The 23205-nt window shown below is 40.2% G+C and overlaps 1 protein-coding gene across 1 annotated transcript in view; it reads right to left on the reverse strand.

The window, feature by feature from the left end:
* The window catches only part of DIAPH2 (diaphanous related formin 2), a 276134-nt gene that overhangs the window by 234783 nt on the left and 18146 nt on the right, over positions 1–23205 (reverse strand). Inside the window, exons 2-4 of the mRNA XM_081963960.1 lie at positions 20766–20798; positions 18444–18620; positions 13755–13859 (exon numbers count right to left, since the gene is read on the reverse strand). Of these exons, the coding sequence (XP_081820086.1) occupies positions 13755–13859; positions 18444–18620; positions 20766–20798 (315 nt within the window). The remainder of the gene's footprint in view (positions 1–13754; positions 13860–18443; positions 18621–20765; positions 20799–23205) is intronic.

The following is a 23205-nucleotide window of genomic DNA, read 5'->3' on the forward strand; positions in this document are numbered from 1 at the left end:
AAGTAAATAGAAAAGCAGTTGGGGGAAAGGGAGAAAGAGAAGTGAGGGAAGATAAGAAAAAGAAAGAAAGAAAAAGAAGCGTTGACTTCTGACACTCTGTTACAGTAAAATAAGGCATTAACATCAAATCACAATTTATTTATTTTTTGCTTTTTTGGGTGGGGTATGATTCATATATTAATACAGAAAATAATACAGGGAAAAAAATGAAACCAGAAATTTTCCTTTTGCTCGTAATGGAAAAAGAACTGGAGAAAAAAATTGGAACTTTGTTATTATACATGTTGACTGCAGGAAGACTATTGTATTCCTAAAAATGGAAGGACGCTTCGATTCCTACTATGGATGAAGTTGATGGGAGTGGCAAAAATGGCAAAATTAATTACTTTGATTAAAGAAAAGCACAAAAGTGCTTTTGTTTCCACATGGAGACCGCCTCTGAACTCTGTGCTTGATGTGGAAAAGAATGAAACTCTGACTTGGAGTTTTACCCATTAGACCAGGGGTCGGCAACCTTAAACACTCAAAGAGCCATTTCCCCCCCCCCCACAGAAAAGAAAACACAGGGAGCCACAAAGGACCTAACCGGAAGACCCCCCTCCCCACCCACCCACCCCGGTTCAATTCTGGAACTGACCGGAAGTCCGGTTCCCCCACCATAGAGCCCCCTCCTAGCACAACATCCTTTTTTCTGACCTAACCAAAAGCCCGGTCATATCCCACCACTAGCTAGGTGACATCATTGGCGCACAAGAGAGTGGATTTTTGTCCTGCATTTACCCTTTGCATCCTTATTTACTGTGAAAATACCTTGTCTCGTTTCTGAATTGTAACTATTTTTTCAATGGAATGCTGATCTTTCCAAGGCTTTACAGTTTTCACTTCTCTTCTTACAGAAATTTATGAGACTGCCTATATGGTGGACCGCCAGAGGACTCATTGGACCTTCGGGCTCTATGCCCGTGCCAATATCCAGGTCATCGCACAGTTTACGCCTACTGACTCAAAGTTCTTCTAGCCAGTTTCAAATATTGAACGTCTTGTCTATTTTATAACAAAGCCATGTTTGATAGATGTCACCTTCCCACCAAGTTGGTAGCAATGGAGCTACTTTGCTGGAACTAAAGAGCCATGGTGGTGCAGTGGTTAGAGGCTGCTTCTGCTGTCTGCTGATTGCCAGCAGTTTGGCAGTTCAAGTCCTACCAGCTCAAGGTTGACTCAGCCTTCCATCCTTCCGAGGTCAGTAAAATGAGGACCCAGATTATTGGGGGCAATAGGCTGGCTCTGTAAGAGAGGGCCGTAAAGCACTGTGAAGTGGTATATAAGTCTAAATGCTATTGCTATTGCTACATAATCAACATTTTCCTTCTACTGCAATATTAACTAATTATATGCATCGTAGTGATTTTCTCAATTTTGACAGATGAGCAAACATCTCTTTAGATGCTCAGCCTCTTTAGAGGTTACATCATAGCTGTAGCTCTGATAAATTGCAGGTTGGCTTATTTCAGAACAGTGGTTATTATTAATAGACAATTCCTAAAGCTCCTTAGCTTGACATAGTCTCTGCCTGCATTTAATGAAGTCAAGTCAGATTTTTTTTTCACCCCCAGCATCTCTAATAGGATTTGTATATGTCTGATAGTTAATTATATCAAGGACCACCTCAAGTTCACTAATCCTTTTTGTGCATCTTTCAACCGTTAAGACATGCTAGATGAAGGTATTTCGATTTGCACAACTGTATCAACCATTAAGAGTATTACAACTTAACAGAGTGTAGAAAGATAATGAAGAAATTGAGAAGCTCCAATTATCACACAAGTCTCTGCAACTCCTTGAATTTATGGGAGCAGTATATCTTCACAATTCTGCAAGACCTCCATTTCTTACAGAGCAGCATGTTGATCACTGTTTGATCACTGCCACAAACTCTTGTCCCAAAGGTTCGTTTTCAAGGGGCAACTGGGCTTTCTTGCTTTTCCTTGAAGATGTTTAGCTTCTCATCCAAGAAACGTCTTCAGTTCATCTAGAAGAACTAGGAGCTTCTTAGATGAGAAGCAAAATGTCTTCAAGGAAAAAATAAGCAACTCCATTGCCTCTTGAAAAATCTTTGGGAAAAGCATGACTTGAAATGACCAAGAATCTCCACAGATGCTGCAAACTCTCGTTTCATGTTTTGATTCTATTCAGAACATGTTTTATCAGGCAACAATTCTTGGTCAACCTTGCCTGAATGTAGAAGCAAAGCAAGGTCACACTTTGTTTTCATGAGGATGGGAGACAGATATGAAACAGGAGGTCTCTAGCCCGTTCTCAAAACACAGTCCTTTAAAATAGAAATGACAGATCAATACCATACCGTTGTCAAGAAAACTGTATGAATGGGTCTTCTTAGTCATCAGTAACTGATCTTAATTTGAGGATGCTTTTAGTTCCACTTCTGAAGGACACAGATACCATTATTCCAAAAGGATGATTCTGTTTCAAATAAATATTTAGGGAACGCTGCAGAATGCCACCGTACAAAAAGTAGCAACAATAGAAATGAGATATAGTTTACTGCCCAAGCAGAAATAATGGTGCATTCAAATTTGCATGTCATCTTGGTCTCTCCTACATCCAAGGGCAGAACATAAACCAAACTTAAATCTCAGGATACCACTAGGTAAGGATTTTTCTGTGCCGTGCACCTTGTACAAAATCATAAGTCAGAATAAATCCCAATAGTATAAAGGTTTTTAACTCCAGATAATTCTGATACACAAACACAGACAAAGCAATATTTATTCTAAATTATATTGCTTTCTTGGAAATGTCCTGCATTTGGTCATTTCTACTTTACTTGGGATTTAACACTTAAAGTCTTCAAGATTTAAACATGTTGGCATCATTTTTGTGAACTACTAAAAGCTAACTGAGATTTTTGTTTAGGAACTAAGCGTTCCCCATGCTGAATTTAATTTAATTGTGATGGTAAAGGTTCTCCTCGCACATATGTCCTAGTTGTTCCCGACTCTATGTAGCGGTTTTCATCTCCGTTTCAAAGACGAAGAGCCAGCGCTGTCCGAAGACGTCTCCATGGTCATGTGGCCGCCATGACTAAATTCTGAAGGTGCATGAATGCTGTTACCTTCCCACCAAAGGTGGCTCCTATATATTTACTTGCATTTTTTAACTTTTGAACTGCTAGGTTGACAGAAGCTGGGACAAGTAACGGAAGCTCACTCCGTTATGCAGCGCTAGGGATTTGAACCACCGAACTGCCGACCTTTCTGATCGACAAGGTCAGCATCTTAGCCACTGAGCCACCGGGTCCCTTGTGAAATACGTACATAAATCACTAAATTGTCAGAGGGAGTCCCTGAAAATAAACTTCCTGAAGTCAAACTGGCTTCCTCAACTCCCAGGGAAAACAAAAATTAAAATAAAATAAGGAAACAACATTTTGCAGCAAATCGCTACCACCTTTGCAATTATTATGCCATTTTTAAATATACAGTGGTTAATTCAAGCATTTCAATTCTTTCAAAATTGATAGCCTTGGGGAAAAAAGGGTGGGTTTTCAAAATCCATTTTCAAAGCTTTCCACCTGCATATTCCCAACCGCTAGCCACAGTTCAAAGTGGATAATTCTTAACAGGATTACTGTCTCACAATTTTTGTCTTATTTTTGCTTGCAGCCTACCTATCGTTACAACTCTGTTCATCTTCTTTTGCTATAGACATGCTAATATAAAATGATAAAGCTTGAACCTGTTTCTTTAATGCAGGATTCAGATGTAAGGAATCTGAGAAAGGATTCCACCTCCAATTTTATTAGTTAGTTGCTTATCTCTAATGAAATGTACAAAAATGCTAAGAGCGGTATTTACTTTACACAGGAAGGAAAGGATATGTATTTATATAACGGCACAATATTTCATTTGGGGTACATTGCATCTGTTAAGTTCTTCCTAGCATGGATTCGCACATACAAAATAACCCTGACCCAATTAAAGGGCTACTGTACATTTCAAAATTACTCCGATTGCTCCATTAAACTATCTTCATTGTTGTTAGTTGCGAAGTCGTGTCCGACCTATCGCGACCCCATGGACAACGTTACTCCAGGACTTCCTGTCCCCTACCATCCTCTGGAGTCCATTTAAGCTCACGCCTACTGCTTCAGTGACTCCATCCAGCCAACTCATTCTCTGTCGTCCCCTTCTTCTTTTGCCCCCAATCTTTCCCAGCATTAGGCTCTTCTCCAATGAGTCCTTCCTTCTCATTAGGTGGCCAAAGTCTTTGAGTCTCCTCTTCAGGATCTGGCCTTCTAAAGAGCAGTCAGGGTTGATCTCCTCTAGGACAGACTGGTTTGATCGCCTTGCAGTCCAAGGGACTCGCAAGAATCTTATCCAGCACCAGAGTTAAAACTATCTTCACTATTATTAAAATATTCAACTTCTCTAATTCAAGTTACTAAAATAAATGCTTCCGACGTCTTATGTTGTGCGCCAGTAAATTCCATTTACAATTACTTCTCAGGACTTGGGGGACTGCAAATGAGAGTATAAAAGTGCAGCAATAGGTGTTATGTTAATCTAACTCGTCTTTCCACAATATAAAAAATAACCTTCTAACCTCACTTAACCAAGTGGCTTAAAATAATATAAAGTTATCAGTGCTGGTAACATATAACACAGCCCGAGGGAGGAAAAGATAAAGAAAAAAGAAAAGAAAAATAAGAATCTCAACCTATTCATTTCAAGGATGAATTTTAAGGAAGAATCCTTTGATCATTTGTCAACCGGGCCACCCAAGAAAGGGCTATAAATTGCACTGAGATGTTGCCGAGAATCTGAGACACACACAGATTTTGTAAGAACATTAAGAGCCATGCTGCAGAGATCAATGCAGGCCATCACTTTACATGTGCTTACAAGAAGCCACAAGCAGGATATGAGTACCAGAAAGCCAACCAACCATGTTTCTCCAGAATTAATGTACCGTGTCATGAAGAATAGAAAAAAATAATAATTATGAAAAGAGACATTTAGAATCGAGGACTGCTTCTAGAAACCCATCATTTAAAAGAAGCTACTTAAAAGTGCTTACAAGTGACAGTTTGGTCTCGAACCGTGATGGCGAGCCTACACTTTTGGCACATGTGCCATCGCCACCTGGTGTTTGGGTTTCCAGCACGTGCATGGCGGAGCCCCGGAAACCCAAAAGCCAGGTGGCGATGGCATGCACGTGCCAGCCACTTAGTCTTCAGGTACCCGGCACACCAGTAGGTCTTTGCATGTGCCGGAACACCAGAAACCCAGTGTACATGTGCGCACTGGCCACCTGGTCTTCGGTTTCTGGTGATCCGGCATGCACAAAGACTACCTGTCTGGTGCGTGCCCGAAAACCAGGTGGCCAGCGCATGTATGCAGACCGGGCAGCTGGTCTTGTAGGTTTTCGGGACTCTGGCGTGCACACACACATGTTCCAGTGCCAAAAAAGTTCTCCATCACTGGTCTAGAATTTAAGGAACCTGAGTAGAAAGTAGGAGACCGTTGAGTTCAAGTCTCTGTTTACCCATGAAAGCTGGTTGGGTGTCCCTCTCTCTCTTGGCACTATCTACCTCACAGCAGTGGTGGGTTCCAGATCTCGTCGCAACTGCGACGGTGCCGGACGTCCACCACATGTACTTGCTCTGCACATGCATGCATACACACTGCCCTGCAACGCTCTAGCTGCTCGGCGGAGCATTGCACAGGGGCCATACGCTGCATGTACATGGCAAGATCTAGACAGTCAATAAGATGTAGAGTCACTACATTTAGGCAAGAAAAACAAAATGCACAGGTACAGTATAGGTGGTACCTTGCTCAATAGTAGTAACCGTGAGAGGGATCTTGGAGTCCTAGTGGACAACTATTTAAATAGGAGCCAGCCGTGTGCAGCAGCTGCCAAAAAAGCCAACACAGTTCTAGGCTGCATCAACAGAGGGATAGAATCTAGATCACGTGAAGGGTTAATACCACTTTACAATGCCTTGGTAAGGCCACACTTGGAATCATGCATCCAGTTCTGGTCGCCATGATGTAAAAAAGATGTGGAGACTCTAGAAAGAGTGCAGAGAAGAGCAACGAAGAAGATTAGGGGACTGGAGGCCAAAACATATAAAGAACGGTTGCAGGAACTGTGTATGTCTAGTTTAATGAAAAGAAGGACTAGGGGAGACATGACAGCAGTGTTCAGATGTCTCAGGGGTTGCCACAAAGAAGAGGGAGCCAAACTATTCTCCAAAGCACCTGAGGGTAGAACAAGAAGCAATGGGTGGAAACTAATCAAGGAGAGAAGCAACTTAGAAGTAAGGAGAAATTTCCTGACAGTTAGAACAATTAATCAGTGGAACAACTTGGCTCCAGAAGTTGTGAATGCTCCAACACTGGAAGTTTTTAAGAAGATAATTGGATAGCTATTGGTCTGAAGTGGTGTAGGGTTTCCTGCCTTAGCCGGGGGTTGGACTAGAAGACCTCCAAGGTCCCTTCCATCTCCTGTTCTGTTGTATGATGTAGACATGCCATCTAGATGTAGTAGTTAAGGTGTTTTATTGGGATTGGGATTGGGGGGGGGGGGGTTGTCTGTGAAGTCAACTGATTCATTTTGGGCTGATCATTCTCTTTCAGCCAAATTAACCTTACCTGGTTGTAGCTGTAAAGAAAATTGGAAGGTGATACATACTATAATTAACCTCTGGAAGGCACAGAATATAAATCTCAATTTTAATCTAAATTAGTCTAAACTAAGAATAACATAGGCCACTGAATTCACTATGATAATTGTGCCAAGATATGGTTGTTGTTGTTTTTTTTTCCCCTCCCAACTTAATTTAGTTAACTTTTACTGTAATATGCCTAACTTTTCAAGAGAGGCAATAAATTAAGAGGCCTTAAATAATTCATGTCAGTGAAAAAATAATATTGCAACTAGCAGCAATTAAGAGCTTTATAATCAACTGATTTATTTTTCCTCCTTTGCGTTCAGTCCTTGTTGATGATAAATTAATACTTTCAAGCATGATATGGGATGCAGTTTCTAACTTCACTGACATTCCAAATTAGGCTTCAAAAGTATCCTTCCTTTCTTCTTCCCTCCCTCCCTCTCTTTCTTCCTTCCTTCCCACCCTCCCTCCCAATTTTGGAAACTTGCAGAAATGGAACCATAAGCCTTCTGTTCTATTCCTACTGTTTAAAAAACAGAAAGAGAAGAAACTTAAAGAACATAGCGAGAAATCCAGTAAGTAGCCTAAGATTATCTCTCCCTGTGCTGTTAGATAAAGTGGGGCATTTAATCAATCAATCAATCAGTGGAATGGCAGGAGCTGTGGGTGCTTCATCACTGGAGGTTTTTAAGAAGGGAGTGGGCAATATTTTGTCTGAAATGTCATAGGGCCATGATGGCGAACTAATGGCACAAGTGCCTCAGTCAGCTCTAGATTGGAAACGGATCATTTCCAAACTTCCGGTTGCGCCGTTGGGGCTGTTTTTCACCCTCCCCAGCCTCCGGAGGCTTTCCTGAAGCCTGGGGAGGGTAAAAAACGCCCCTAACGGCCCAACCGGAAGTTCAGAAATGATCCGTTTCTGGCTTCCGGAGGGCCTCTGGGGGGGAGACTTGGGAGGCCATTTTCATCCTCTCTAGGCTTCGGGAAAGCCTCCAAAGCCTGGGGAGGAGTCACGCACAAATGTACAGGTGGGCAGGGAGGATTGAGTGGGCACGCGGGCGATATTGTGTGTACAATTTTGGCACTCCGTAAGAAAAAGTTTTGCCAACACTGGCAGTGGTGGGTTCCGGGAAGTCCGGCACGTTATAGCCGTACCGGTAGTAATCGGGAGCAGCGGCGACTGTACAAGTACGGTGGCTTGTTTGACCCACCTGCTGTTCTATATCTGTTTTTAAGGCAACCGGGCCAATCGCGCAGGCACGCAGTGTGACCTCCAGCGAGCAGCTGGGTGTCGCAGAGGCAGTGGAGTGCGCATGTATGCGCAGCAGACGTCGGGCGTATGTGCATCAAACATCCGGCGAGTGCACAAACAGATCACGAGCAGTGTACCGGTAGTGAAGGTAAGAGCAATCCACCACTGATCGCTGGTATAGAGTCTCCTGCTTCAACCGGGGGTTGGACTAGAAGACCTCCAAGGTCCCTTTCAACTCTTATTCTCAAAGTATTTATAGTTGCATGAGATGGCTCTGCTTTAACTCAATAGTCACAACTGAATAAGCATGCCAGCCTACTCTTTTCTCTCTTTAGCCATGGCAATATTTCAAGATATCCTACTCAAATCTGTTGGAGACTCATGAGAAGGGCAGATTTTTATAAACAAACAGTTGTCTTAAAATTTAATGCTTAGACTGAAATCTTGTGAAGATGCCTCTGACCCATATTTCCTATTCTTAGCCTTGCATTGACTCCCAAACTAGCTTTTTGGGATACTGCAAAATCAGGGGGTAAAAAATAATAATTCATGATTCACTACAATCCAACCATCACTTTGGCATTTTAATTTGCAGACTATGCCTCGCAATTGCGGGAACTGCTTTCATTCGGGGGCTTAATACTCTAATTTATTTTATTTATTAATCCACATTAATATTCCATTAAAGGGCTTTTAAGAGACTTACAATAAAAAATGAGAACGCAAGTACACCAATCAAAAGCATTAATAAGATAAAAGATATAACTCATTCCTATCTGATTAAATCCTTCTTAAACAACTGAAAACTCTTAAAACTCTCTTCAAACATTTTCTCAAAGCTAAAAGAGGGTCAGCTGTCCTCAGGGTTGATCCAAGGAAGAAGCTATGACTGAGAATGTAATTTTCCAGGCCCCAACCTCTCATATGGCAGCATCTGAAGCATCTCCTCTCTGTTGTAACTTGGATCATCTCTCAACAACCCCATAACCCCTTGCGGGGTGGAGTCTGGGGAAATGAATGGAGCTAGCATAGTGTTTTTAATGGCCAGATGCCCGTCCTGTCGCCAATGAGCAGATATTCTCAGTGTGCCCAGAAATATCTGCTTCTACCTAGGATCGAACTCACAGCCTTTCAATTGGGAGGCGAGAGCTCCACCTCTAGGCCACCGCACCACTCCTCTGAGAACATTTACTTGGAGCGGACATACTCCAAAGTTTGTAAGCACCAAACCTGTTGCTACCACATCTTAAATCTAATAATTTTGGGTCCCCTCCAATATGTAATCCATTAGAGTTCCAAATAGCATCCAAAATAAAATAAGAATGGGAGGTTAGAGGTTCCTCAAAGTTCCAATTTATTAGAGAAGCCATGTTGGCACATCTGGGAAAACCCGAATCTGAAAGCTTCCAGGTTTTCCCCACCCAGTTGAAAGTTCAAGACCCTGTCCAGTACCCACGTGTCCATCACATGGTCCACCCATTGTCCGGAGGAAGATTCCTCCCAGTCATGCCACTTTAGGTGCAGGGGAAAGTTGACCTTGACTCACTTAGAAAGAATGTTATTTTGACTACATACCTCCCATGCACCATGCAATCCCCTTTCCCAGTTTCCCACAGTAGAATATAGGGCAGGCTTGAGGGCCACTGTAAAAGATGGCTTACAAGCCTGATACCGTTCTTATATCAGCACACCATAAATAGCAAAATAAATGGAACTGGTTAGTGATCAATCAGTCAGTTTAAGAATGGAACTGATTTATATTAATCTTGACATTCTCAATTCATCCAATTCTCAATTATCCCCTCTCAGGGTTTCATTTGTATTTAAGAGACCATAGATTTGTCACAGGAAAATTGGGATAAAATTACTTAAATTCAATTTCATATTATCCTAATTTTTTTTTAGGCCAGAATTATATACAGAAGATAAATCTACTACAGCAAATTAAAGAGACATGCAAATAGTCACTATGCGGTATAATACTGGCAAGCGATCTGTCTATTTTTACTGGTGTTATATCAGGCATTACTGGTGTTATATCATGCATTTGAAGTTAAGACAGACAACATATATATATATACTCACCGGAGCTTTGCTTCCAATTATCTGCATGCAGTGATCAACGCAGAGAAGTGAGAGCAATGAATAGAAACAAAAAAACAACAAAAAAAGGTACAATAAATAAGCTGAAGCATTTCACACAACCCACCAAGTGTTTAGCATTTAGTAAATTGTTAAAAGATGTTTAAAATTAAAAGAGAAATATTCATAAACAAGCAAGTCCAAGAACTATAAAATGGGATACTTTAATTGCACATATCCATAACAGTTTAATCTAACAAAAAGAGGACTTGTTTGATTAAGAATACAGTGTGTATTAGTGCATGCAAAAAAAAAAAGAACAGTGGAGAATTCATTAGGCACACATTTTAACAAAACTGCTTCTTTTTCCTGAGAAAAAAAGCTTGTTACAGGTTAGACAGCTGCAGCAAGCAGACTAAATTGTAGTGGTACTTTTATTATGTTTTCACCTTAAAATTTAAGCAGCTCTGTTTTCATTCAGTGCATCTGCATAGAATGCCAGTCATAATAAAGAGTTGCATTATGTTCACGTTGTAATTAACAATTAATTATCATATATAATTTCTACGTTCCCACCTTTTGAAAACAAGGTGATTAGAGCTACAAGATAATTGTCCCTTTTCGCAATTATCACACCAAAGGGCTCACAACAGGAGAAAATTGTGCTGCTGACTCAATTCTAGACCTGATTTCTAAAGAGAATGCATAAAAGATGTATTTCGAAACATGAGAAGGAACAGCAAAAAAAAAAAAAAAAAACAGAGAATGGAATGAGCCAATCTTAATCTATCTATCTCCATCTCCAGTCTCCATATCTCTGTCTGTCTGCCTATTGTGGTACAAAGAGATGTTTTATTCATCATAATTCTAGCAGCATCCTGGGCAAATTCACACAAAGCTAGTTATAGCTTCGAGGAAACATCTGTACAACTTCCTGTGATATGATAATGGCTGGGGGGGGGGGGACACGACAAAATTTAAGACATGCTATAGATATGAGCCAGATTTCACCTCCATCATCTTCTTCAAACGTTCTAGCAGAATATAGTAATAATAGTGCTTTCGAACTGTTAGGTTGGCAGAAACATGGGCAGGTAACAGGAGCTGACTCCGTTATGCGGCGCTTGGGATTGAAACCGCTGAACTGCCGACTTTTCTGATCGACAAGCTCAGCGTCTTAGCCTCTGAGCCACCGCATCTGCAACTGGTGCCCACCTACACTCTAACTTGAACGGTTGGATATGATTGCTTTCCCACAATAGATTTGCTAGTTCATTCTTTTTCTACCAAATCTAATGGGTTAGTTATAGTTATATACTTGTATGAATGAGATGGAAGTTAAGGATGATTTGCAATTCGATAAGCCTTGGCAGTGATATCATATAAATAGAGGAGGTTTCTTATTTCCTGCTTTTGTTTATGTTTACTTCTTTGTCCTGCTTTTGCACTTTGCATAATGATGCCTACCGAAAAGGTACCAACCTGATGGATATTAATGCATGTATATATGTAGAGTTGAGTGTACTATTAAAACGCCTGCATGTGTTCAACTTTGCATTGAGAGTTGCTTGCCTTCTGTTCCCTATTTACAAACAAACCGAGCAAACACCCACCTAATCTCATTTATGAGTTTGCTTTCATATATAATACATGAGTATTCATATAGCGTTATCTCCATTCTGCATTCTGATTTAGTTTCGTTAGAGTTTACTCAAATTCTGCCTTTAGGTATTTGAGAAAGGGAACGGAATGCGCAAGCTTGCATTTCCCAAATCACCTTAACTACCAAACAATTACTTCAGCACAAAACTGAGTAAAGATGTTGAGGTTTTTCGAAGTAACGTAAAGTCCTATCCATCTCATAATTCTGTCTAAAACAAGCTAGGGGGCAAAAGCACTTATCAGTGGAAACATATTTCTGCCCTCGGATAGCCAAGCAAATGGAAGGATGTGAAATCTATCCATTTTGGTTGTGGTACCAGCTTGTAAAAAAAAAAAATGTTGCCGAAAAGATGAAGAAGAAAAACTCTTGCTGCTGTTTTCATCTTACAAAATTTCCTACTTTGCTTGCTAGTTAGGCGTAAAGATAAAGGTTCCCCTCACATGTATGTGCTAGTCGTTCCCGACTCTAGGGGGTGGTGCTCATCTCCGTTTCAAAGCCGAAGAGCCAGCACTGTCCGAAGACATCTCCGTGGTCATGTGGCTGGCATGACTAAACGCCGAAGGAACACGGCACACTGTTACCTTCCTACCAAAAGTGGTTCCTATTTTTTCTACTTGCATTGTTGTGTGCTTTCAAACTGCTAGGTTCGCAGAAGCTGGGACAAGTAAGGACAGCTCACTCCAAACAACTGTCCTTTCTGATCGACAAGCTGAGCGTCTCAGCCACTGAGCCATCACGTCCCTTAGTTAGGTGTAGCAAAAAGCTATTTCGCATCTAGGATGACAACTGAGAAAGCCTACACAATCTTAAGTAGTTCGAGCTGGATATTATCAGGATCAACTGTGTCACTTACAATACCGTGCCATTTTTTTCTCCATCAATATAGGAGAACATTACAGTAGGTACAGATAGTCCTTGACGTATGACCACAATTGAGCCCAAAATTGATGTTGCTACGTGAGACAAATGTTTAGTGAATTTTACCCCATCTTTCTTGCCACAATTGTTAAGGCAATCGTTGCAGTTGTTAAATGAGTGACCCGGTTGTTAAGTGAATCTGTCTTCCCCATTGACTCAGCTTGTCAGAAGGTTGCAAAAAGGGGATCCCGGGACACTGCAACCGTCGTAAATATGAGTCAGCGGTCAAGCGTCTAAATTTTGACCACATAACCACTGGGATGCTGCAATGGTTATAAGTGTGAAAAACGCTCATAAGTTGCTTTTTTGGCACACTTCCCCATCACTGATCTATTCCACAGCCAAGAAACTTTATTGGCCTGATCTACAAGTACAACTTGTTTCACAGCATGAAAAAAAAAAAATGTTTCCGATTTGAGTTCAACACAACCAAACCGACAACAGACTGCTTTATTAGGCCATGAATGGTGTCTGCTGCTTGGCCTTGCGATTTGTACTTTAATAAAGCAATCAATTAGACTAAAAAAGCCATTTGCAAAAGCTACTTTACAAAGAAAGCATTGCTTGCACAATGCTTGCAGAGTTTTGCGTAACTGTCCTAACCATCGGATTCCTCGGAGTTGAACATCACGAGACAGGATAGGAAACATCCCAAGAAAGAACAGCGTAGGAAAACGAAATCATTGATCCCAGCAGTTTTTATTTTTAAAATAGCACCAAATTTATAGCATCAGTCAATAAGAAAGCAGTTAGGAAAGATATGTTTGCACCTTAAAGTCAGAAAAGTCTGGTTGTTTTTTTTTTTTTCTTTCTGCTATCATATGCGTGCAAGAGACACTGTGGAAAAAGCTTGATAATTATTCCAGAGCAGTGGATTTAAAATACTTATTGGTTTACTGTAAGGAGAGAATCATGTTTCAAATTGACTATCCGGTTGTGAGATATGCAGTACATTCTAATTAAGGCTTTTATCTACCCTTGAAGGCATTTTAAAGGATTTCAGGAAGAAAGCTTTGTAGGTGCTCTTAATAATGATAAACGGAAAGCAGAAATTTGGAGATTTGAGTTGAAAACTGCAGATGTTGTTAAGAGCATTAGTCTGACCTATCTTGGGAAGCGAGGAAGGCAGAAACTCTACTCACAGATTTGGCAGTTGCAGAAATGTACTGGACAACCATTTCACGTTTCGTGGTCAAATCTTTATTCCGTAAAGGAGCTTTGCGTTCTTCATTTAGATTCATGTCTTCCTATAAATAAATAGGCATAACATTGCCAAGATTGGATTATTATGTCATAGTTTTGCTTAATCTTCATGACTGCAAATGCTAAGAATTACTCTACATCTAGGCAAAATATAGCGTTGACTGGTTTACTTGAGACAGGCGATATTCCTCATCATTATCCTAAGCTATTTGTTTATGGAAACAGCTTTCAAGTACACTTCAAACTCTTCCCTTTTTTTAGCCCCCATATCATACCCAATGCCAAGACCGGAATTAGAACAGGGCCGGGAAAAGATATGTGTCTCGGCTCAAAAATTGTTGTAACAAGTCATCAAAGAATATTTATTACAACGGAAATTGAGAATGGGTGGAAAAAAAGTATGAGGATGGAAGGCAGCCATTTTCTCTGCTTTCTCTTCTACCCCGTCAATTGTTGTGGCCCGCCAGTGGCCAGAGGCGCTGGTGGCAGACTCAGACAGAAAGAAGGTTGGGGAGGAACATGGGCCCGTCCTGGAGTCTGGGGAAGGCTCTGATGAGGGCTCTGCGTTGGAGGCAGAGATGGGACCAGGGCCGTCTAACAGTTATCAGCTGCCTTCGGAGTCGGAGATCATTGGGGCAGAAGAACAGCTGGAGCCTGTTCCCGATGTGCGCATACGCAGAGCTGCCAGGAGAAGGGAACAGTTAAAGTACGAGGGCCAACTCGGGAATAAGGCCACAGGTGGATGATGAATGGACCATCCCATAGGGAATAAAGAAGAGGGAAAAGGGGGTTTGGAGTTCGCAGAAGACAATTCATTCGCTTAATTAGTGTGAAGAAGTCTCAGAGACTCCTTGCCAAGTATTTTCTTGTATATATATATATATATATATATATATGGTCTTGTTGTATTTGGGTCTTTTCCCATGTAAGATTCACACACACACACACACACACACAAACACACACTATATTACTGCCCTTTCTAAGCAGTTTACAGAATCAGCAATGTGGCCCTTGGAAGGATGGAAGGTTGAGTCAACCTTAAGCTGACCTGAATCGAACTCGTGACTGTCAGCAGTTGGCAGAATTTGCCTGCAATACTTCATTCTAATCACTGTGCCACCATGGCTCTTTAGCTAATAAATTAGCTGTTACATCTGCAGAGACAGCTGCCTTCGGAAGCTGAGATAAGTGGGGAGGAAGAACAGCTGGGGCCTGTTCCAGATGTGCATATGCACAGAGCTGTTAGGAGAGGAGAACGACAGAGGACAAGGAGTCAACTCGGGACGCAACACACACGTGGACGCTGAATGGCCCCCTGGCTGAGGAATAAATAGAAGGAAAGGCGAGTGGTGGTCGTAGAAGACAACAGTTTGGATTTCTGAAGATTTGACTCATCTTGTTTCGTGCCACAGGGACTGCTTGCCAGAACTTAATTTGCAGCCTTTCGTCTGGGAGCTCACGGCCATGACATTATCGCAAGGACCTGATAAGGTCTGTATTGCAGTTAATGGAGGGTAAATGCAATTAATTCAAATAAAGAGGGGGGTTTTGTGACAAGGAATCTGTTTCTTGTTTCTGCTAAGGCTGGGTCAAAACAGGGAGTGTGTGACATTTGGCAAGAGAAAAAAGCTCGTGAATTCTAGTTTATTAAAAACTATTTCAGAGTTTTCAAAAGAACAGAATTCGTCAAAAAAATCTAAATTTATGTGGCGCGAAATCACGGGCTGGATGGTTCCAAAAAACAGGGAGTCCATCCAAAATGTCACATTGCAACATCTGTTAACTAAAATAGATTCTTGTTTGTCTTTTCAAGCATGCTTTGAGAGGAGAGTGCTTGCAATGGCTTCACTACTTGGATTCTTCAGCTCCGTCACATGTAAAGCCGCACACGACGTGGGATACGGAAGTCCCAAGAAATTTACTTTAAAAGTATTCGCTCTCATGAAAAGCAAGCAGCTCAAAAAGCCTAACTGCTTGCTTAAATAATGCAGGGCCCCGCATTTCCACTACATTACGGCCCATTAAAATGGAAAAGAAAGTTGATGCTTGACTCCTTGTGGCATATGACCACTCATCCGTATGATTTTTCTTGGCATCAGTATTGCAGCGGTTTGCCAATGTCGTGTTTTCTGAGTGTTGTAGGCAATCATCCCTGGTATTTTGCTGGTAGTCTCCAGCCAAGGACTAACCACAAAAACACAGAGACAGTTGCCAAGGCAGACAAGCTTGGCCAACAACCACTGTCAGCCGAGGCTCTTCACTCCAAACAAGAGAACAAATAAACCTCCAATATGTTACTGCCTGCAAGATAGCAAGCAGAGCTTAATCCAGGGATAACAACTGAAGGGGTCCAGTGATTATCATGAAAATATCTCACAAAACTTTCACAAAAGAGTCCTTTTTTAAAAGAAAGAAAGAAAGAAAGAAAGAAAGAAAGAAAGAAGGGAGGGAGGGAGGGAGGGAGGGAGGGAGGGAGGGAAGGAAGGAAGGAAGGAAGGAAGAAAGAAAGAAAGAAAGAAAGAAAGAAAGAAAGAAAGAAAGAAAGAAAGAAAGAAGAAAGAAGGGAGGGAGGGAGGGAAGAAAGAAAGAAAGAAAGAAAGAAAGAAAGAAAGAAAGAAAGAAAGAAAGAAAGAAAGAAAGAAAGAAAGAAAGAAAGAATATAAAATCTGGCTTTGAAGCTACAGCAACCTACACAAAACAAAAACAGCAAAATAACACCTGATCCTTAAAATACTGTTTTTAAAGGCTTGAACATTATGGACCAAAACCTGTACATTGCCATCCTCAACAGGGTGGACTTTTCCCAGTGTGACTAAGACTGACTCAGCCTTCCAACTTTCTGAGGTGGGTAAAATGAAGACCCAGCAATAGGCTATTGGGGGCAACAGTCTGACTCTGTAAACCCCTTAGAGAGGGCTGTAAAGCACTGTAAAGTGGTATATAAGTTCAAGTGTTATTAGTCTTCCTTCCTTCTTTCCTTCCTTCCTTCCTTCCTTTCTTCCTTCCTTCTTTCCTTCCTTCTTTCCTTCCTCCTTCCTTCCTTCCGTTAGAATGCAGTATTGCAGGCTAACTCTGTCGACTTCCAGCAGTTCAATCCTGATAGGCTCAAGGTTGAATCAATCTTCCATCCTTCCGAGGTGGGTAAAACCGCTTTGAGAGGGCTGTGAAGCACTGTAAAGTGGTGTATAAGTCTAACTGCTATTGCTATTGCTGCCTGATGCAAGTTGTATCTTTTGCAACCCCCTTATATCATTTGAGCCATAACATCATTAAGCAATTGACGGCTTTTGCACAAAGGTTATCAATCAGGCCAAAATCATACATTCATACAAGTAGCAGAATGTCAGTTTACAAGATTATTGTGCAAATTAGGTAAAATCTCCAGGATATGCTATATTTCTGATGAGGTGGACATTCCTGAATAATCTTCATTCACCCTCCCCCTTTAAAGCAAGACTTCACAGTGGATGGGATATTTTGCAATTTTACAAGGTTGCTTTACATTTAAAAAAAAATGTTTTAATCTTAAATTATTCGATTTTAATGTTTTATTATATTGATTAAACTGCACATGGCCCAGAGCCCCTCCATGAAGTAAGTGGCTAGTTAAGACGTTTGATATATAAAGAAATAAATATGCCACCAGGAAATAAAACATAGGGTTTGAACAGCAGCAGTCGTAATCAACAAATGCCCGCTTATAAAATTGTGGTTCACAATGAAATCGTTGTTATGGTGATAAGCTTCAACATGTTTTGTTCCTCCCAAAAAAATGAACTGAAGAAAAGGACTTCATATTAATCCTTTATACCTCTGCTAAAATGGACCACAGCCTGATAACATACATCCCATAATAAATGTATTGGTTGCTTTCTTGCACTGCAACAGGCTTGGTGATGAATACTATGAAGGGGTGCTTTTAAATCTTTGTAAACTTCCTGACAAAATCCTTAATAACTTCCATTAGGAAATAATGGAAATAAGGTTTGTTTATCAAATGGCTTTCATTTTCAAAACTACTTTCACTCACTGAATTCGTTCCATACCCATCAACACTCTAACCATGACTGAGCATTTTGAGTTGCAAACTATTAGTGGCTAATTAGAAACCATTGAAAAATTGTCTTGATGGGATAAGACATGATCGAGCTGTTGCACACAATTACGTGGTCACTGAGAAAGATGAAAACGTCACAAGGGCTGTCTATTAGCATTTTTATTTGAGGTAAAATGGGCTTTCTAGCCCTCTACTCAAGGAAGCCAACGTCAAAGCCCTGATAGAATCCTCCATTCTCAAACCGTCATCTTTTAATTAGTGATGTCACTTTTCTTAGAGAAAGGAACTGTTTCGTTCAGAAATTTGATAGACCACACGTGACTCTTTCATCCCTCTGCTCGGCTCCTGGTTGCCGGTCAGCTCCACAATTGATAGGGCTTTTGGTTAGGTTGAGGAAAAAGGAGGAGACTCTATGGTGTCTTCCTGTTGGCTCCAAAATTGAACAGGGGGCTTCTGGTTAGGACCTTTGTAGTTCTTTGAGTGTTTAAGGTTGATAGACCAATGGCACAAAACTCTCAAACAATGCTCGTAATATAGGCACACGTCCATTGAGAATATTAAAACTTACCATCATCTTCTCAAACAGGTCCATAACTTCTTTTTCCGATAAATTCATTGAACGTTCATCAAACAGTGGCTGAGCCACCGGCAATTCGTTTATAGAGGCCGGTGAATCGATGGGATGCTGGATAAGTAGCCTCTCCTTTTTGACTCCAGATTTCCTAAAACTAGTTAATCTGTCCCGCTGCAAAAAGAAAATAAATATTCTTAAAACGTAGATGTCTAGGAGAAAATGCATCGACACACTGCTTCACATGCTAACAACACAGGAACGGTCATGCCCAAAATTAAGCCATAACCGCTTATTTCTGAGACTGTACTTCATGTTCTTTGTTTTACCTAATCGTGGCGACTGGACAGAATCAGGATACGTGGTTTATTAAAATAAGAGACTCTCCAGATCTGGAACCAGGTAACTCTTGAAGCAAGAAAAAACTAAGTTTAAACTGAGCCAATCCTTATTCTGCATCTATTTCTTCTGCTATTAATCAATGAATAAGGCACAATTTGACTGAGATTCTAGAAGCACATTGTTCTCGGAAGTCTTTCAGGCCAGTATTAAAGCCCACTCCATGTATAAAATTAAAACAAGGTATTTAAAGAAAGAACACTTAGATTTTGAGAATATTTTTACATATCTAACAGTTTTGTTCTTACATAATCACAGCACCCTGGCTTCAGCTGCAGAGACATACCTCACCGTCTAAAAGGGGCATCATTTCCATAAACTGGCTAACTGGAGAATGTTTAATCAGCGGAATAGAAATTCTTTTCTATTCTGGCCGGAAGCAAGGCATTTTTTAAGGCCCTCCATGATATAAGTACAGTCTCAAAGCAGAAACAAATCAGCTGTAAAGATGCCTTACATGAGATAAAGTTACATGCTCCATCACATTAGTTGAAGATAACATTAAGAAGCGCAACGTTGCAGGCAAAGCCTTAATCTATTGTTTCTCTTAGCACTACATGCATGCCTGGTTATGTATTAGTAGAAAAGATTCTATTTTTTTGCGTTTGCTTAGCTGGAATACATTCAGCAAAACGAGGGTTAGCAAAAGGTGGATGATGGGAAACCTTCATGAATGAATGAGTTGGGTGCAACCTGGTGAAGTTCAGTAGGATTTTACTGGAACAAGCTATGGATTGCAATACATCCAATGCTCACGTAAGAGTGCAAAAGTGCGGCAGTGGGTAAATTCCTTCCAAGAAGGTATGGATTTATAGTATGTGTTGAATCGGAGATAGAGGTGTGTGGTTTTTTTTAATAAAAGAGGTCAGCCGTAGCCAGGGTGTATTTGATTTATATCAAGTTGATTTAAATCACGATTTAATCAACTCGATTTAAATCACAACTTTTAAAGAGCCATTTTCATCTCTGTCCCACAGGGGCTCCCCGACCGTCCCAATATTGCAGAATATACAGCCTCATGCTACATAACTAATCTCCATTTCATGCTGAATAAAGTAATTTATTAATGTATCTTAAATAGAAAACTATTTTTATTCCAAAAGCATTTTATTAAAATAAATTTGCTAAAAATGAAAAGGAAAATCCAATTTATTTTTTTAAAAAAATCCGATTTAAATTTTAAAAATCTGGCATGTGTGTTTAAAAAAAAATCATCGATTTTAATCCACCCTGGTCATAGCTAAGGGTGCCATAATTGCCATGCAGGCAGCACAGATTTGTGGAATCAGAATACAACATAATATCAAAGGACTCTATCTACTTCCCTGTCAGGTACTATGGATTTAATAGCTGCCAGCTGATGTCAGGTAACTGTAAGCTGATACAACGTAAGGCTGATGCAATGAGGTGTCTATATATAAGTGGCCATTAGATGGCATTTCTCTTTCTCTCTCATCGTGTATGTCATTTCTCTCCCTGTGACCGTAGCTGAGTGGTAAGGGATTTTTATCTCCATGTATATGTCTGTATATATTTGTATATAAACCACTATTAAGGGTCTGTGTATTGTGTGCTGTGTTTTGCTTCTGGGTTTATCTCATAATAACAGTCACGCTATGAAATCTCTGACATTCTCATTTTAGAAGACTAGTTAAAATTATATCAACACATGGAAGGCTGGGCCGGGACTCAGATCTTAATTTTGATCTGCCATGGTGATCAATTTAATTTCAAGATTTCCCTGGAATACAAATTCTCACTGGTTGGAGGTGACAGCTTGTGACCCTAGTGTAAGAGCCAGTTAAGGATGTTAGTGGTTATTAATAGGAGCACATCATACAACTCTATTTATAATTAAGGTTATGCAATATACTGGAAGTGACATGCACTAGAAGACAAACCCACATATGAGAATCTTACCACATCATCTGCCAAAGTTTTTATCTGTAGATTCTATTCAAATCAAGAAGACAAGAAAATGTGTGTTACCTAGCGTGAATTAAATGTAGAGATCCCTCTTTTCATTTGCACTGAAACTTTTGTCTTATTTTCTCACTAAATACCAGCCTCAAAGGGTATCAACCCTCTTGCTGTCACAGAAGCTTACATCCAAAACGGGCCGCATGGAGACTCCTGGGAGGGGAGGGACCAGGTGGGAGGGAGGGTTTGGGTGGGGTGGGCAGGGTCAGACAAGGGTGGGATTTGGAGGTTCTCCAAACTGGCCATAACATTAGCTACAGGTTCTCCCGAACCCGAGCAAACCTGTAGCAGCCCATCCTTGCACAGAACTAGTGTTAGCTTAAAAAACAATTTTTTCTCATGATTTATTATAGAAACTCGGGGGTCATTGCTGCTTAAGTAACAATCTCTTATTCTGGTAAACAAAAATATTTTTGGGGGGGAACAGCAACAAAACCTGTTAGGTACTTACTCTCATCCAATGTGCCACCTAATCTCATTTGTTTTGTTTGACCCGTACAGCTGTGACTAGAACATTTCTCTTTTATGTTATGTATTCCAAACTATTTTTAGAAAGGACATGCAGCACTATATTTCTGTTTCATATAATAACTCAAGCAAAGCTATTTGGAAAGTGAGTTTGAAGCTATTGTTGAATTCTGGACGTATTCCTATTATTATCTCTCTTTTTTTTTCAGCAATATGCCACGCGTTGTATTAAATTCTGCCACACTTATTTATTCCAATGTATTTTATTCATCAATAATGCATAAGATTCTTGACCTCAAAGCTCATCGCCAACAAGAGAAAAGCTATTACAACCCTGCTTGTTTTCAAGCTTTAACTATGATTGATTTAACCATTCCTGTAACAGCACAGGAAATCCTTAGTGTTCCATCAATGTTGCCATCTCAAAGCAGACATCATTCAAGGTGTAACTGGTCAATTATTCCAACTAGCATTCTTGAAGGATGACTTGGAAGTCTAAACTCAATCTCGCTTTAATTGCCCTAACCGAAATGAACAAATTTGGTCTAAAATCCACTTTTTTTTTTCAACAGGCCACTGAACTGCAGGGGGTGTGGGGGGGGGGGGACAAAAATAGCACAGATCACTTTTTCTATCTATTTAGAAAATTGAATTCATGCTGGATAGGGCATAAGCAAGCAATTTCTACCCTAATGTTTGCATTTATTTCTAAAAGTGCATTGCTTAGAGAAATGAACAAGCTGACATGGAAATGCAACGTTATTTCTCTGTTGCTCAATTTGAAAATTCCCTCTACTGTAAGAGGTCCAATCCACACAACACACACACACACACACACACACACACACACAGAGCCAATATTTAATGATAGAAAGGACAAAAAGATAACATATCTGAACATATAGACTGACCTTAATTTGCCACTTGAAAAGTGTGTTGGTTAAATTTCAACTTGCACAGCACTGATAAATCAGGTAATGAGCATATAATATAAACAAATCTCCTGAAACAATGCTGATGCATTGCTAATTAGTAAGTCCAGCCCCCACACAAGAAAGTGTATAATCTTATTCAATGAGTCATGAGTTCTACCAAATGGGATCCATTCCAATTAATTCCACTAGGAGTCTCCACACAACTGAGGACACAACCAAGAACACCTCAATGTGTTTGCAATTGCAAAGGGAACCGGAAGCCACAACATCTGGAAACGTAGAGCAGTACACTAGAAAAAAACCCACAAAGGCGAAAAGAAGGAAGAAAAGCCACAGGGACCTCAATCTGGGACAACAAAACTAGACCGTCCTCCCACAAAGAATATAATTTGCTTAGTTTGTAATTGACTGGGCAAACAAACATCCAATTGCGGTTTTTAAGGGAAAAAAGGACATAACATAACATAAATTGGTTTTACCCCAATTCCAAGCAAAGTGTAACCCGAGGGAACAAGCACATGAACCATAAGCCCTAAGCTTTTCTCATGCAAAAGAAAAGAGGGTTAGAAAGGACTTCACTTCAGAAGTAATTAAAATCAAGTAATTTATTCAAATTGCACCAAAGACGTATTCCTTATCCAATCACACTTGGCCAATAAAGAATTCAATTCAAGTCAAGTCAAGTCTGTTCTATTCTATTCTATTCTATTCTATTCTATTCTATTCTATTCTTCTATTCTACTCTACTCTATTCTACTCTATTCTACTCTACTCTATTCTACTCTACATTCTATTCTATTCTATTCTATTCTTCTATTCTATTCTATTCTATTCTATTCTACTCTATTCTACTCTACATTCTATTCTATTTTATTCTATCCTATATTTGTTCTTTTCTGTTCTGTTCTTCTATTCTACTCTACTCTACTAATATTCTATTCTATTCTATTCTAGCCTAGCCTAGCCTATATTTGTTC

This window comes from Natrix helvetica (genome assembly GCF_964273705.1).
Source record: "Natrix helvetica genome assembly, chromosome: 11".
Lineage (NCBI taxonomy): Eukaryota > Metazoa > Chordata > Lepidosauria > Squamata > Natricidae > Natrix > Natrix helvetica.